General features: G+C 46.6%; 6 protein-coding genes across 7 annotated transcripts; 2 read left to right on the top strand and 4 right to left on the bottom strand.

Moving 5' to 3' along the window:
- Window positions 1–81: 81 nt before the first annotated feature.
- Window positions 82–857, top strand: E1B28_006127 (uncharacterized protein; the record flags this gene model as incomplete). Its single annotated transcript, XM_043150749.1, has 5 exons — window positions 82–179; window positions 250–415; window positions 472–515; window positions 580–679; window positions 738–857. The coding sequence occupies 5 exons, from the start codon at window positions 82–84 to the stop codon at window positions 855–857; spliced, it is 528 nt and encodes a 175-aa protein (XP_043011839.1).
- Window positions 858–909: 52 nt separating this feature from the next.
- On the bottom strand, window positions 910–2,040 carry E1B28_006126 (uncharacterized protein). 2 transcript variants are annotated; one of them, XM_043150748.1, is made up of 2 exons: window positions 1,973–2,040; window positions 910–1,918 (listed from the first exon to the last, which is right to left on the bottom strand). In XM_043150748.1, the coding sequence occupies exon 2, from the start codon at window positions 1,862–1,864 to the stop codon at window positions 1,232–1,234; it is 633 nt and encodes a 210-aa protein (XP_043011838.1). In that variant the 5' UTR covers window positions 1,865–1,918; window positions 1,973–2,040; the 3' UTR covers window positions 910–1,231. The 2 variants fall into 2 exon arrangements, with proteins under 2 accessions (XP_043011838.1, XP_043011837.1); XM_043150747.1 differs by having other exon boundaries at window positions 1,094–1,918; window positions 1,977–2,040.
- A 3,139-nt stretch (window positions 2,041–5,179) lies between these two features.
- On the bottom strand, window positions 5,180–6,732 carry E1B28_006125 (uncharacterized protein). Its single transcript, XM_043150746.1, has one exon. The coding sequence runs from the start codon at window positions 6,619–6,621 to the stop codon at window positions 5,269–5,271; it is 1,353 nt and encodes a 450-aa protein (XP_043011836.1). The 5' UTR covers window positions 6,622–6,732; the 3' UTR covers window positions 5,180–5,268.
- On the top strand, window positions 6,728–9,985 carry E1B28_006124 (uncharacterized protein). Its single transcript, XM_043150745.1, has 16 exons — window positions 6,728–7,446; window positions 7,500–7,602; window positions 7,658–7,675; window positions 7,732–7,805; window positions 7,862–7,994; window positions 8,043–8,102; window positions 8,155–8,178; window positions 8,246–8,338; window positions 8,393–8,408; window positions 8,469–8,524; window positions 8,577–8,708; window positions 8,761–8,869; window positions 8,920–9,004; window positions 9,060–9,413; window positions 9,476–9,519; window positions 9,583–9,985. Exons 1-16 carry the CDS (start codon window positions 7,211–7,213, stop codon window positions 9,774–9,776), a joined length of 1,731 nt encoding a protein of 576 aa, XP_043011835.1. The 5' UTR covers window positions 6,728–7,210; the 3' UTR covers window positions 9,777–9,985.
- On the bottom strand, window positions 9,882–10,873 carry E1B28_006123 (uncharacterized protein). Its single transcript, XM_043150744.1, has 5 exons — window positions 10,580–10,873; window positions 10,360–10,525; window positions 10,255–10,302; window positions 10,165–10,187; window positions 9,882–10,106 (listed from the first exon to the last, which is right to left on the bottom strand). Exons 1-5 carry the CDS (start codon window positions 10,811–10,813, stop codon window positions 9,969–9,971), a joined length of 609 nt encoding a protein of 202 aa, XP_043011834.1. The 5' UTR covers window positions 10,814–10,873; the 3' UTR covers window positions 9,882–9,968.
- A 1,598-nt stretch (window positions 10,874–12,471) lies between these two features.
- On the bottom strand, window positions 12,472–14,681 carry E1B28_006122 (uncharacterized protein). The gene is made up of 8 exons (XM_043150743.1): window positions 14,460–14,681; window positions 14,369–14,410; window positions 14,237–14,318; window positions 14,142–14,186; window positions 13,971–14,069; window positions 13,763–13,921; window positions 12,978–13,715; window positions 12,472–12,924 (listed from the first exon to the last, which is right to left on the bottom strand). The coding sequence occupies exons 1-8, from the start codon at window positions 14,548–14,550 to the stop codon at window positions 12,798–12,800; spliced, it is 1,383 nt and encodes a 460-aa protein (XP_043011833.1). The 5' UTR covers window positions 14,551–14,681; the 3' UTR covers window positions 12,472–12,797.
- Between the last annotated feature and the right edge of the window lie 1,237 nt (window positions 14,682–15,918).

Here is a 15,918-nt window from a genome sequence, read left to right as displayed (position 1 = left end):
CACCTCGGCAGTACCAGGTGACCGTGACGACGCACGCTTTCCTTCACTCTACTCGTCGAACTCTGGATATCTTTACGTACAATGCCTCCAAGGCGTGTAAAGGGAGAGCCTCCAAAGGATGGATTCGATTTTATGCTCTCTCAAGCTAGCAACTCAAGCGCATCGGATGATCATGCAGCGTCTGTGGCCTTCTAGCTATTCCAAAACCACACCAACAGTGAACACACTCAGTTTTCCTACATCTTCTAGCTTAGAAATGGCTATGGCAGAAACTTTCAGGGGTATTCTACTTTCTCGATATTCTGCCCGTAGATTCATAATTTTGTCTCTAAATGCCCTAGCCTCTGCGGAGAAGAGGAAGAAAGAACATCAACAAAAAATTCTGGTAGCCATCAAGAAACATATCATGAAAGAGGTGCTTCCTTGGAAGGTCTGTTGTGGAGGGATACTCACGAAGGCATGCATTGCAAGATATCCGGCTCTGTCGAAGAATTCAACGTTGCGGTTCAGGCTATGTGATTATTCTCAGTTCTACGAACACCTCTGTGGATTGAAATTACCCTGCTGCTTTCTGCCCAGTGATGAATTACTTGAAGCTTTCCTTATCAGCCACGCAACTGAAGAGGACAACATTCGGAAAATATGGTGCGAGATTATTAATGAAGAAGAGAAATTGCAAGTGCGTAATGTGGTCCTTCCTGTCTCAGCCGTATTCCTGACTTCCTTATCCTGGCCAGGCCTTTATTCAAAAATGTCGCTCAGATAACGTAAATGCGCGTGAATCAGGCGGAGCCCTTCGGGGCAAGGGTATGGCGAAAATCCAGACCGTTTGTCAGGGTAAGGACCTCCATATTTGAGCCGCGATTCTCTCATTCGACATGCGTCTGTAGAATACCAGCGCGTCATTGACTTCGTCCGTCCGGCCTGATTTTCTTCCTGTGTTACTCTGGTCTCAATGGCTCCCGCCACTCTTGGAACTTGTTTACGCTATCTGGATTATCGTTGTCTGTTACTGCCACGACGGTCACTCACGGCCCTTGCTTTACTCAGATTTTTCATCTTTTTGACTTGTTGCCTCGCTACCGCTAAATTAGACAGTTGAAACCCTTGAGCAATCGACAACAAAATTTGCGTACAAATCATGCACCAACAAATGAAGATGTACAAAGAAATGCAATAGATAAAATTATTACAATAACAATAAAGATTGAAGGTAGCTCTGGAGGTATCATCAAAGCGAATCGCAACTTCTCATCCTTCTTAATGATCCATGATTTCCAGGATACTCGATATCTGCATACTGCGCACGGCCACTATGACTATGACTACGACTGTGGCTGTGGCTGTGACCGTGACCGTGACCGTGATGATGGTGATGTCCCCCATGGCTGTGGCTTCGGTGTCTCCTTCGACCGTTGTCGATGATGATGACGGATGGATTGTTTTGTCGCGGAGGCATCAGGTATGGACCACCATACCCGCCATACCCATTACCAGTGTACGCGCCGCGAGGACTTCCTACGTCCGGATAGCTAGCTGCTCCATATCCACCTCCACCATACCCGCTACCAGTGTACGCGCTTCCATAACTTCCCAGATCCGGATAGCTAGCTGCTCCGTATCCACTTCTACCATACCCGCCGGTATTGTACGTGCCTCCATAAACTCCTGAATCCGAATAGCTAGCTGCTCCATATCCACCTGGTACCTGTGGGATCACAGATGAACCCGCGTACCCGACATTCTGCGTCATTGGGGAAGCAAGGTATTGTGGTTGAGGTACAACGGGAAAAGACTGTCGCCTGGTGCTTCCTCCTAAGAGAGGCATACCAAAAGGTGGAAGGGGATTTACAGTTGCCGCCATTGGACTATAACGCTGGTCAACGACACTTGATTGTGCGAGAGGTGGTGCATAGGCCTGTTGACACGACAGATGAACAAAAGTCAGAAAGCCTGGAATACGTAGGATCACTTGCTGCTGGATATATAGGTGGTTGTTGACGATACATGGGTGTCTTTCGTACAAATATTCAGAGCGGGTGGGGGAATGTGATCCGCCCTTTAAGAGGTGGTCAACTGAGGCAATGAATGACGTCATAATCGGCACGTGAACGGGAATTTGGAGCAATTTGGAGCCGGACCTTCCCTTTTTGGAAGGCGTTTGTGTCCCGAGGATGCCACCCGTGCCAGCCGAGTGCTGAACTAATACTTATATAGTAGGGCTTTTAACCTTGCTCCTCCTATTAACTTGCCGCCCACAGCAAATTTGAATGCTACCAGCAACTACTAATTAACGACATATCTGAGTGTTTTTAGTAGATGGAGCTTACCCGACCCATGTAAACTGAGGCACAGAGAAGCGCCCACGTAAAGTAACCCGCCTGTCACGTGCATATTAAATTATGTATACGGTTGCAAACCATTGTTTACATTACCTCCTTGCCAGTTTTATCTGTCGGGGACATTGTTGGGCACCCCGAAAGGCTTGTGTACCGCGTCCTTCTGCGTGCCCATCAGTAAACAAACAGCGCCGGCTTTTTTCGGTTTTTTCTCCACCAAAAATACGGAAAAGCCGACAAGCCGCAATCTATGTCCTTTTTGGGACAAGTCAGTTCCGAGTGTGAACGCGCAAATAGATGTAAATAAAGTTACATAAGATTTAGAAAGAGTAATTACGGCTTTTCTTATCTATATATAGTTAAAAACGTAACGAAAAGTGTCTTGTGACTTGCCTGCCATCGAAAAAGCCGAAAAAAGCCTAAAAAAGGCAAAAAACATGATGTCATTTTGCTGATGGCCGCCGCCGCCTCCGAAATCACATCAACGTCGTCATTTTCATTTTTCATCGGCTCGTCGTTGCTTTGATCTCCTGTTGCAAGCTCTCGGCGTCTCCAGTAGAAACAGGTAGGTGGGATACAGGCGGGTATAAAAACGGCGTGGTCTAGACGTTTCAAGGAGCGAAGGAGTAATATGGGTGGTGCATAAAGGACTGTCCCCTAAGTCAGACACCCACCTGACAAGTCCCACAATCATCGTCTGGTCCTGTCCTAACAGCCAAATATACTTGGAGTTTGGACTGGTGGAATCTTATCGTCCCGAGTAAAGAGATGCCTACGACGATGGATCTCTCTGGATAGTGACTTCACTGACTCGGACCACTGACGGATGCCAGACCGCACTCGGCATTGAGAGACACTTCCATTCTCGAGGTTTCTTCGTACATGGATATCAAATAGCCCAGTATGAAATGAGAAGGAGGAACGAAAGGCTCCAAAGACACAGGGTTTTTAGAGATTGACGGCTTTCCAAGAGAGTTTCTTGAACGATGACGGGAAGACATAAAAGCTTTCTCGAAATGAGAAAAGATTCCTATATGAGGATCCGCACTAGAGGAGCCGCGTACGAATGGGTTTGGCATGTAAACACTGGCGGCATTTAGCTGTCATGTGGTAACTGTGTTGTCTATGTCATGTCATAGTCATGTAAGGCCCATGTGGGGATGTTTGATGTGACCGAATTGTGACGCGAACAATGGGGATTGATGAAAATTAACCTAAACGAGATTCCGATTCTGTAGTAAATTATGATAGTTATTTGGGTCAGTGCAGCGATCGTTTGGGCAAAAAAGACGAAGATAAAGCAAGGGCCAGGGGCAGTGCCAAAAACCGAATGAATGGAATGAGCGCTGACGGCAGCTCTCGGCAATGCCGCTTTCTGCCGATCCAGTGTCCACAAAGATGCCTCAATGCTAATTCAACGTTACAGCAGTTTGTGTGACCTCGTGACAATCATAATCTCTCTCCTACCTATGATTTATACCCTCTCCTCAACAGCAGTTGTGCAGGGATCCTTGGTAGAAACCAAAGGCACCACCGGCATTTTGTTGTCATGTGGCAACTGCGTTGTCTATGTCGTTGCTTATATGTGTACATACTATTATTGTCCCTGAGTTTAAAAATTTTTAAAGATTAGCATCAGACTCATACTTATTACTTACTATGATTATTCCTCTGTCAGCTCTGGTACAACAGATGAACAATATCTGTGTTACCTAAATCCCGAATTTCTAGTGATTTTGTTGAGTGGACAGGGAGGAAGAGAGGTGCCGGAGAGAGGGCTCTGAAAAGGTGTTTGAAAATATCAGTCACACAATGTCACATTGCCAAAGAGTAGCAGAATACATGGCACTAGATGGTATATATGATAGGACACGTGTCAATGACTCGTCCCTTCCTACTCTTCCTCGACGACTCGCTATAGATGGAGCAGCTGTCACTTCTAAGGTCCGAAAATTAGCGAGCTTATTGGCTTTTATATGTACTCTATGCTCTCTGATTCCTTCTAATTCAATTTTTGTTTGTCAATCTCAGATTTATTTGATATATATGGACCAATTTATTTACTGTGCTACTATTTTTGGTGCTGTGTTTCAAAAGGGGTTTCAAATTTGTCCCTTCTTCTAGGGTTGCTTTTGGCTCCAACTCAGAATAGATAGTGGACAGTGTTGATATTTTAGTTTTCCATCACACTCGATGTTGGGAGTCAATGTTAAGCTTCTTGAAGAACAGACAGCCAACCGACTGGCTTTGAAAATTGGAAGAATAATTTTCCATTTTATTTTGTCTCAACCGTCAAAAAGCGAGGTGAGGAGGGCGGATCATTGCACAGTGACAGTGTGAACAAAAAGTTTTTGACCGACTTGACGTCTTGTGACCGTCGGCCGAGCGGAGTTTTAACACGGCCATGGGACCAAGGCAAGCGCGTCGACGCTTTGTTCATTAAGTGCTCTGGCACTGGCCACTGGCCCGTGCATTATCTACCTCTTTTACGCACAAATGATCGCTACATTGGCCACAATAACTAACATATTTTACTACAAAATCATAATCTTGGTTAGGTTAACTTCGATCAATTTTCATTGTTCGAGTCACATTTCGGTCACACCGAGCACTTCCACATGGGGTCTACATGACTACGACATGACATAGACAACACAATTGCCACATGACAACAAAATGCCGGTGGTGAAAGGAGGTGACGACTGCCATCGGCGGTGTCTTCAGATTAATGAACCTTCTAGGTTATCATCGTCTCAAGGATTTAAGTAAACAACCTCTCAGAATCTGAAAGATGGAGAGAGAAGTTTCAGCCCATCGACGTCGTATCCGCAGGGCAGGGTGGGTCCACTTATGGTTGATATCATGAACGAGATAAAGGAGTGATTCAATTCAATGTACAATTCACAAATCTTACAAATGGCTAGAACCCTCATAGCCATCTTCCACCACCACCAGGAACCGACCGGGACTTGCGATGAAGGTTGTTAGCCTTCGCTTTAATTGACTTCGCTCGGCTCAACCGATATGATGCCATACTCAATCCGGCTACTCTCCGATGTCTCCCAAAAACGGGTGCACTACTTCTCCTTGAATGCCTCGAAACGATGGTAGAAGATGAAGGAAGCGAGAAAAACTCCCCAGGTGGAAGTAACGGCGACACGTCCGATCTCCCATCAGATGAAAAGTCCTCCTCAGCTTCACCAATCTGGAAAGTTTCATGAACGGAACCCAAGTCCGACGAAGTCACCGAGAACCTGCTACTCGGAAAATCTGGAACTATATCAATAACCCTATTCTGAAGGCGTGCGATCTCTCTATCTTGCATCACTTTTCGAAAGGAAGGCGCAGAGTTCGCTTGGCCGTCCTCAGGTGCCAACGAGGTTAAACTGGATAATCGCGCCCAAGATCCCTTTTCCTCCATATCCTTTTCAATACATTTATCCAAACCATGGTCAATCGGTCTCTTTCTGATACAGCACAAGCTAGAGCATTGGGAGCGAGCTAAGACAAAGCTGATAAGAATGAAGGCCAAAAACGCCAGCAGTATGCATCCAAGGACGATGAGTTGGCGGTAGGATGCGATATTAGATGGTTCCTTGTTGGCAGAACCTGTGAATAGCGGAGGCAATGCAGTGAGGGGGGCGGTCGTTGGTTCAGATGCGATAGAAGAGAAATTTGGCAGATCTACGACTGTAGCTTGAAATGCTGGATTGGATGGATGGGAAGTCGCTTTACCGGGAGCTGTACTAGGTGCTAGCGTTGAGGTCTGCGGCACAGAGTTGAGAGTTTGAGTTGTTAAGGGCACGAGTAGCATAGTGGAAGGTGTAGAGAGACGTAGTGGTATTGACGTCTCGGGAAGCGTTTTGGTGGCAGGATCATTTGTAGCGAAGGAAATGACCTCACGATCGACGGCCGTTATCAAGGGTGAGGGTGGGTTTGTAGAGAGAAATAATAACGGGGCAGATGCTGTGTCCTCATTCGGAAGCGACAATGTGACTTGAGTCATGGATATATGTTGCAAAACATTTGTAGCCTTGTCAGGGAGTCGTGGGCGTACTTCTGTATCTGGAGAGGCCGTTGGGAGGATCGATGTGATACTTGATGGACGATTGAAGAAGCTTCCAGAAAAAGTTGTGGAAGTAGAAGAATCTTTCAACTCTTGAAATTGATGGAGAGACAGCGGCACTGCTGTAGCCAGTAATGATAGTTGTGAAAGAACGAAAAGGCCACAATAGACACGTCGTGAGAAAAGGAATGTTCGAGGTAAGCTCGTTATAGACATGGTGGTAAAGAGCGTGGTCTGCTTTGAGGACTCGACAGCGAGCGGGTTAGCCAATATAGGATGATGATGGTGGTTTGAGGTCTAGCTAATAGTCGCGCCAGTGCGCTTTCAAATAGTCACAAGCTACCGTGACCATCCGCTACGCGACCAATATGTCCCAAGCTCATCCGAACAAGCTCTTCCCTCGGCTAGGACGAATACCGGAAACTGAGATTGAAGACCGAAACTTGATGTTCGCACCCATGCCATGCATGTCAACAAAGCGATCTTTATTTGGTACATGCTTTATGACAAACTCGTCAGAAGTCCTCCCGAGACCCAGCGACGTGCCTAACCATTCGACATGCAAGCAATTTCGAGGAACTCCGTTTATGGCCTTATGGTCTGCCGAATCCATACCATGCTTCTTCTTATCATGTGTCGAACATCGGGTTCCCCAATCTGAATTTGAAGGGGAGTCAAAATCCAAGTTTACAACAGGCATTCTATATCGCGTTCCATCACCCCCTTTCATAAGGTTCATGTCCAAGTTTTGCAAATTCGGTTCTCAATTATTTCCATTTCGAGATCGTCCGATACGACATGTGGAATGGATAGGATCACGCCCTATAAAAGCGTGAATACTTTTCTCTCCTCCAGTAGCCTCCAGTACACTCGTACGATGATGATTTTCGCTCGTTCATTCACCCTACTACTATCCTTCACATGTCTTGCTACAGCTTTAGCTGGCTCTGTTCAGAGCCCATCATTGGTCTTGCCGCCCACTGCCCCAATACACCGCGAAGCCGTCAAGGAAATCTTTACCCGCAGTTATGAGGCGTACAGGTGCGTTAAACCCCCTTGCATTTACCTGAATCTCCTCCAAATATCTCCTCCAGAAAGTTTGCTTTTGGACATGATGACCTCAATCCTGTGAGTGGGGGATTCAATGATGGACGCAACGGTTGGGGAGCAACCATCGTCGACGGGATGCCTACAATGGTATGAATGTTGCTTAACGAGCCTTACATTGATATCTAACGTTGATTCCCTTCAGCTTGTCATGGGACTCGACGTACGAAGGTCAATTTGCGTTCCCACCAAGCAACTATGCTCACTTGAAACCTCAAGGATTTTTTCAATGAAGCCGTGGATTTCGTGAATAAGATCGATTTCAGCATGTCGCAAACACCTGACACTGTTAGGTATGTTCAGTTCGCCATCGCGTCTGAGACTGCCGCAGCTAAAGGCAGTCACAAAGCGTATTTGAAACCACCATTCGTTACCTTGGAGGATTACTCAGTGCCTATGAACTCAGTGAACAGAAGCACCCTGTTCTTGTTGAAAAGGCCAAACAGGTTGCAGACAAGATGGCCTTCGCTTGGGTAAAACCGGTAAGAGTAGCCAAACCGAAGTTTCCCCCACTGATAAATTATTATCAGGACCAGAAAATCCCGTTTGGCCACATAGATTTTTCAACGAATCTGCCAACCATTTCTTCGGTACGAATAATCTTGACGCGATGTGAAGCATTGACCCTCATACGTTCCGAAGAGCAATATCGCCGAGGCTGGAACGGTCAGTCTGCGTGGTATTCGGTATATATAACGTTAAACATTCATTTGCTGACGACACGCATGTCAAGCTTGACCTTGAGTGGTCCACACTATCCAAATACACCCGCAACGACACGTATAGGCGATTAACCGAAGATGCTGTCCGAACTATTGCTGCAATTGTGAGCATTGTCGCCTGTTTAGCTCCTTTTGTCGTTCCCTGACAACTAGTTCAGCCTGCTCCGCTTCCAGGTATGCAATACAGAGAAAATACGCTGCGGATGCTTTTGTCTTGATCATTGAAACTAATAGGCCTTGCCGCTCAGGGTATCGACCCTAGCACCAACAAGTTTGTTGGCCGTTACGTAGTGAGTAAAAACCAGAATAATCCAGTGAAGTCCACCAACGCCATAATTATAGACTTGGGGAGGAGGCTCTGACAGCTACTTTGAATATCTGATCAAATACGCACGTCTTACCAACGACAACGACAACTTGTTTGCAGATACCTGGGCCACTGCCGTCGATTCGTCCATCAAGAATCTCCTAAGGGTCAGTTTCATATACATGTTGGTTGAGCTTGGTTTGTGACAAGCTCTAGTAGACTTCCACGGTTGGCGAGCACCGATACCTAGCTGACCAGGACGATAACCGCAACATTATCGGCGTCGGTTCTCATCTAGCATGCTTTCACGGCGGGAATTGGATTTACGGTGGGTATAGTAGTTCAGTATTCTTTCTAATATCTAATGAAAGCCCGTAGGTGGAAGGCTGCTTAACAATGAGACTATCGTCAAGATTGGACTGGAGTTAACGGACGCATGTTGGAATACATACGCCGGCACCAAGTATGTTCAACCTCTTCGCGTTCTTGTCCTCTATTAACCTGAACACGACACGTAGTACTGGTATTGGACCAGAAGTCTTCCGATACATCACTACCAACGCGACCGATTCCTCGAACAAAGCAATCCTTACCCGCGAACAACAGATATTCTATCAAGAACACGGTTACTACATTACAGGCGCCGATTACATTCTCCGACCCGAAGTATTAGAATCCAACTTCTACGCCTGGCGTGCTACCGGTGATACCAAGTATCTCGATCGTGCAGCTAGTGCCATCGATAGTTTCAACAAGTACCTTCCTGCTCCGAAGACTGGCGGATATGCTGGTTTGAATGATGTCGACGACCCCTCGCAAGGCTTGATTGATGATACAGAAAGTTTCTGGTTTGCTGAAGTGCTGAAATACCTGTGAGTCCATGGATATTGATCCGGGTTACTAACGCTCTCGGATTAATGAACGTTATCCTTAGGTACCTCACTTTCGATGATCCGAAACATATCAGCCTAGATGATTGTTCGTCGAGATTCTTCATGATTTTTTATACCTGTGTCACTGACATTCTGTTATTCGTTTTAGTCGTATTCAACACGGAAGCCCAGTTATTCAAAGCGCCTAAAGCCAAACCTGTCTACGGAAGTGGGCGCTTTATAGAAAACGCTGAATATTTCGGTGCTACTTCAGTCTCCGACGCTCCTTTACCCGAGATCAGTCCCAACAAGTTCTTACCTAAACCGATCAGCGACCTTTTGCACGGAACTTTGGGGCTCTGAGTTGCAGCCTGAGACTATAAGTCCTACGAGTCCTAAATTATGTATAATGATATTGGTTCCTCAGTATCTCACTATTTGTGAGGCGGGAGAAATAACACGTGATTACATCAGGGTATCTAGCGCACGAATGAAGTACCAAAACTATTCAAAGTCCCATTTCCAAAGTCCAGAATAGAAATCCCTCCACCGAAATTACTGCTTGCAATACCCAGCACTGTCTTCAATATGATCTATGCTCCCGTCAGGCTGGGTTTGTCCCCCCTTGTTGGTGGCCTGATCCTGGCCGTGACAACCCCTGAATAGCGAGCATGTCAAGAGGGGGCTACCGTCCTGTGAGGATCGTATGGTCAGATTCACATAGAGTTCGGCGGGAACAGGGACCACATACCTTCCCGTTGACATCGTGGTATGCTGAGCCACGAAAAAAGGATGTCAAGATCAAAATCGTACGGAGAAAGGGGGAAGGAACAGGACATACTGTTAATGAAAGTGCAACCTTCAACACTTCCACACATAGCCTTACAATCTTTAGATCATTCGTAAATCATTCTGTTCGTGTGATTAGAGAAAATACCATGCATACCATCGACAGTATCAACCAATCCGAATGTCAGGTAATCGTCAGCCTGGATGGCACCGTCATAGCCATCGAATGTCTGGTTCCAACCATCTCCTGGTGGGGGGTTGTAGGGAGGCTTGTGAGGACATAGGATTCCAAGGTGAAGAAGCTCCAGGAGTTTGCAGATGAACTTATTTCACAACTGTTAGTTTTGAAAAATTGAAGATTAAGGTGGCTTCCGTACGTCGTTCTTCAACCATGGGATGATGATCTTGAGAAGTTCTTGGTGATCGCCATAGTACCAGCCTGGTACACAGCCGGGCTCCCAAGGTGGAATGGGAGCACCAAAGTTATTAGATAGAGAGAGACCACCTGCGAGCTGGAGATTGATAGAGGCTTCAGTCGCAGGAGCCGCCAAAGCACCAGAGGTAGCAGACAAAGCGGCCGTGCACGCTGCAAAAAGAGCAGTGAATCGCATGTTGGTAGACGAGACCCGAAATGTGAAGGAGAGTGAAAGCAAGCGGTCAACTGGGGCTGCAAGCTACAGAAAATGATAGTCCAACTGCGTCCTTTAATACCCAGCTATCGGCAACGGCACAATTTTTTTTTCCAATTCATGCTCTCGAGTATTTGATGATCAGCATTCCGAGTGTCGTTCCTTTGAAATGTGCAGATGCAGAAAGACTTCAGTACCTTTCACGTATATATCTGCCCTGAGATGTACGGCAAGTCGTAGAGCGTAAGAGAGCGCGGAAATCAGTAGAGACGGGCCATCTCAGAAATGCACATAGCAGCAGTTGAGCGCGAGATTCTCTTGAAAGACGAGAGGTTATCGATCTCCTGCTGGTGGACGAACTGAAGGACGACCCCTTGGTACTAAGCACCTTGCAATTGCATGGGTACTGAGATGATCCAGGAACTGCATTCATGGAGGAGTCATTGTGCATGAAACATTGACGTTGATGGACTTCAGTCCGTTGATGCGACTTAATGTACCTTGTTATGAACTGCCCGTCCAGATGCGAGTTGGTCAGGCCGCGGAAGTAATTCGACTTCAGGAGATGAAATGGAAGGAGTACATGTTGGGAACGGAAATTTAGCAACGGCCCTGTGCAACTTTTGATTGCTGTATGTAGTACCCTCGAGGGAAGCTTCCTATTGGTTTGCGTGATTGTGCCTGGTAATTAATCAAGCAGTCAAACAACCAGAAAATATTCCAACAACGACCGTGTGCGAAAGTGTCATTCCACACCTAGTCATGTTTGTCTCCGGAGATAATTCAGCCTGAATGACAATATCCGGCACACTAGGCCTGATTCCTTGTCTCCTGTAAATACGAATGTATCCGCAGCTTAATTTGAATTGTATTTCGGTCGCTGGCGATAGTTCCTTGTTGGTGCCGTCTCATGCGAATCTCGTCCTGACTTGACGTCCGCCGTCGATGGAAACGGGAAACGATGATGACAGTCTGATTAAGAGGTCGACAGCGTGGGAGGCCTGGGTCTGGGCTGGTGGGCGACTTGATAGACTTCGCGTCGTGGCCATTCACTATTCAGTATCCATTTCGCCGTCGCCGACAAATGAAGTGGCTGGTTTCAAGCCGCCTAGGCACTGGCACTGCAGTATTGGTACGCTCTGATCTTAACCAAATCCCTAGACTTCGACCAGCTGTCAATTAGCGGCGGCCAAGAAATTTCTGTAAACTTTTTGCGCCCTTTCCACAGCTTTTCGCGTCATTCGAGGCAAATTGCGGGGGGATACGGAAGGTGACTCGCGAATTGACCGCCTATAGCACCATGGCTTTAACTGACGGAAAGACCTGTATTGACTCCAGAGAATTGAACGACAAGAACATAAACACAGGACAAAATAGGACACTCCATCAAAAGCTAGGAGTACTCCATAATAGGTACTAGTAGGAGGAGCGTTCAGGGCTTCCAAAGATCATGCCCGAAATTCCGAATGGACAGCCTTTCCGTTCCTGAACTAAGTAATATGAACAGCGAACGCCGGTACGTTCTTCCAGAGTGCAAATTCAAAGGTTTGGGTCTGCCCACGATACTGATCATAAATGCGTTACCCAGATTCCCCCTGAACGAACGAGGCTGTACCGAACAAAACATACAAACAGCTGAATTATAATATGCATGTAAACCTGTGACCTACTGTACAAAATGCATGGAATGGGAGGGATCCGTGGGCGGATCACTGTATTCTTGAGCGACAAGTCTTTGACCGAGTGTAAGCTTACACTATCTAGGGGAAGCGACCGTGGAAAGGGATGTATAGAAACAGTGTGGAAGAAAACATAAGCTCGGCATGATAAAGAGTGAAGTGCAAGAGGAAAAGCCGAGCAAAAGAGGGCAGTTGCAGTGTTGATGATGCTTGAAGACGAAAAATGAGAGGAAAGCAATGCAAAGATCGATGGTGATCAGAATGCAGCGGCCACAGAACCGAGCGACTTAATTGTGGGTCGCACACGCACGTCCCTTGGTCTGACCATACTTGAGATGCGATTGATTTGAATGTGAACAAAGCTGATTCTGGTTATGATTACGAGAAGGGCACCGGGAAGATTCGACGCTCCATCTGGGGAACAAATGAGTATGAGATGTATGACTGGGAAGACGTTGAAAACTCACTTTGAGCTAGCCGAACCCGTGCGTGAGATCGGCCTTTTGGTAGGAAAGGTGGGGATCGTGTGAGGTGTCGCATATTGAAGGGCTTGAGAAATATGATAGGAAGAATTACTGATGTCTTGTAGCGGTCGCTTAGCAGGCGCAGTTTGTCCCCCAAGAACACTGTGGAAACAACGAAAGGGATCCGGTGCAGTAGAGCAAGCTCGTTGGGCAAAGCCAACATGGTCGCGGCAATGGTATTTTCCATCGTAGTCATTGATATTAAATCCAGGTGTAGCGTTAAGTTGAGTCATCGCAGCAGTAAGAGAAGCGTATTCGGCATTGATCCTGTAATTGACATAGCACTGTCCTTGAAGAGATTCTTTTGCCTCTTGGGCGCTTGAGATGTCGGTATATTCCGCCAAGACAGAAGTGGTCTCTTGTGGAGAGGGCAAACTAATCATTTCGAGTTTCTTTATCTCTCCGAAAGGGCATAAGAGCGGCTCCAAGTCCGAGGTTTGAGAGAATAGAATGAAAGGAAGGTTGGTAACCAAGAGGGTGGTTGAGGGAATGAATACCAGAGTAAAAGAAGTTTCCGATGGCGTAGAATGAATGTCTGGAGAGATTGGATTGGACGTATCGTCTTGAGGGTTGTCAGAGGAGAAATTGCCGTAGGGGTCGAATACATTGGTGCGATCGCCACCATCAAGAAAGCCTTGTGAGCGTTGAACAATCGACCATGATATGTCAATGGTGTGGCCCCTTGTAGAGTTTACTTCAGCGTTTGGGTAAGACGCACGAGCACATACTTGATTTGAGTACGCGTCAATGCCATCATTGCACGCTTCGCCTCTTCATGAGTGGACATAACCACGAACCCTCTGCGGCGCGACACATTATCCACCGTGGCAAGGACAACGCAATGAGTAACCGTCCCGTAACGAGAAAATACGGCAGCAAACTCGTTCCTGTCAAAGTCTATAAGCGACAAAAAGTTGAAGTATCAATAGCCATTACTTAGTCAGATCGAATGGGATTCCTAGAACGTAAAGATTTCGACGTTCATCAGGTCGCTTTGGTACGCGATCTTCGACACTTTCTACGGGCGTCACAACTCTGACAATGATGTCAGCATTGGTGTCTAAAGTGTGTATATGCACGATTAAAATGGTCGATAGGATATCTCACAATGAACAACCACCGATGGTATATCCAGACATGCATAAAGCTTTCCTGTAGAGACTCATGAGAATTAACCATGTTATCAACGTGGAAGAACTGACTTGGCTGCGTCTCGAGACGAAAAAACGATTTCCATATGCGTACCAATAGCGTCGCGAAACTCCGAGGTACTTCGAACATCGCCTATACGAATATGAGACAAACTGAAGTTAGTATTGTAAGGCGAGATTGACCGATGAGCTTGTTGAACAAGGCAATGATTTCACGGCGGTTAACTATAGAGCGGTATTCAATAGCTGCTCAGAGAAGTCAATTTACACATACCATGATTCGGGAGGTTCACAATCTTGACAGCATTCACGTTCATGGAGCGGTCGTCGACATAGGGCTGGAAAACCTTCTTTTGAGAGGTCATTAGGCAGGTATTCAAGAAGGTAGGAGAGGGGAAGGGGTCGCTGGTCGAAACAAGAGATATAGATAAATGTGGGCGCGAGCAATGCCGCCTTAAGCAAGAAAAAAAGCTGAGAAGATGGAAGTAGAAGACGAAGAGGAAATCAAGTTTTGCGCGTGAGAAGTTCGTTTTAATAAGGAACCTCTATTTCTCACGGCGCAAGAAATCCGAGATAAGGTCGAGCTTGCGAGAGATTATCTGAGGATGAGATCACGCGGCAGATGGACGCGCTCGCAGCACTCTTCTCCTCACGCGTCCATCTCGCCGCTCGCATTTTGACATCCATATCTCTCTTGCTCTTCTTCTAAAAAATTTTCCTTTCTCAATCATGCATTTCCTTACGCGTTCTGACTCCCAGAATTTTCCCGGTAGAAAACCGGTCACTCACACAAACGACGTCGTCATTCAACAACTGAAGAAGCTCTCCCTCACCGAGCGCATCACGTTCAACGCGTCCATTTCCAAGAAAAACGCGGACATCAGACAAACAAGGATTCAGCACTTGCAAGATCCAGAAAAAAATCCCGCTCCCGACTGTGAGATGGCCTCTCTCATCACACTGGACGACGAGGAGTACATTACTCTGAAGAAGAACAAACCTTTTTTCGATCAGGTCAAAAAGTATCTTCCGCAAAACATTTTGGATTGGGTTATAAGGTCGAACGAAGAGCCTCAGCCTGCTGCAGGCAGTTCGTCTGGTAGTGCAACACCTGCTAGGCAGATATATGCACAGCCGTTTACACTCATTTCTCATGTTCCTGGAAAGGAACCTCCCCTCGTATTTCCTGAAGCTCTTCATGCAGCCTTTGCTCACGCTCCACTCCCTTTAGGCCTTTTTCAGTCAAATCATATCAGGTATATACACAAGAATCTCCTCGCTCTCGACACGAAGACCGTCGTTCCCACTACCATCTCTACCAACTCAGTTTCCAAACCTGCGAAGGTCACCGTTCTCAACATATCGAAGATCTGCACGGATCTGCACGTCATACTAGACGACCCGTCTGGCATGGACGGCACGGAGGACCTCGAGATGTTCCGAGAATGCGCGTTGAATTTCACGCTATTTCTTCAGGACGTCGACGAGAAATACAAGAAGGACAATCCTTCTTCAGCTGACGAGGAGGAAGTACTCTTCTTCAGTAGTCACTTCCATACTCACTTCGAGTTTTTTCTCTCCCAGCACGATCGTAACACCCTTTACAAGTGGTGGAAACCAACCGAATATAAGCTCCGCGAGGAGTTCTTTGTTCATCGTAAAGCTTTCGACTGGGCCCGCTATGCGAAGTGCTACGAGGACTGTCAACTGGCTAAAAAATCCGAAGACTTCAC

This window comes from Marasmius oreades, chromosome 3 (genome assembly GCF_018924745.1).
Source record: "Marasmius oreades isolate 03SP1 chromosome 3, whole genome shotgun sequence".
Lineage (NCBI taxonomy): Eukaryota > Fungi > Basidiomycota > Agaricomycetes > Agaricales > Marasmiaceae > Marasmius > Marasmius oreades.
Note: the sequence above shows the minus strand (reverse complement) of the source record. Positions and strands in the feature narration are given on the sequence as shown.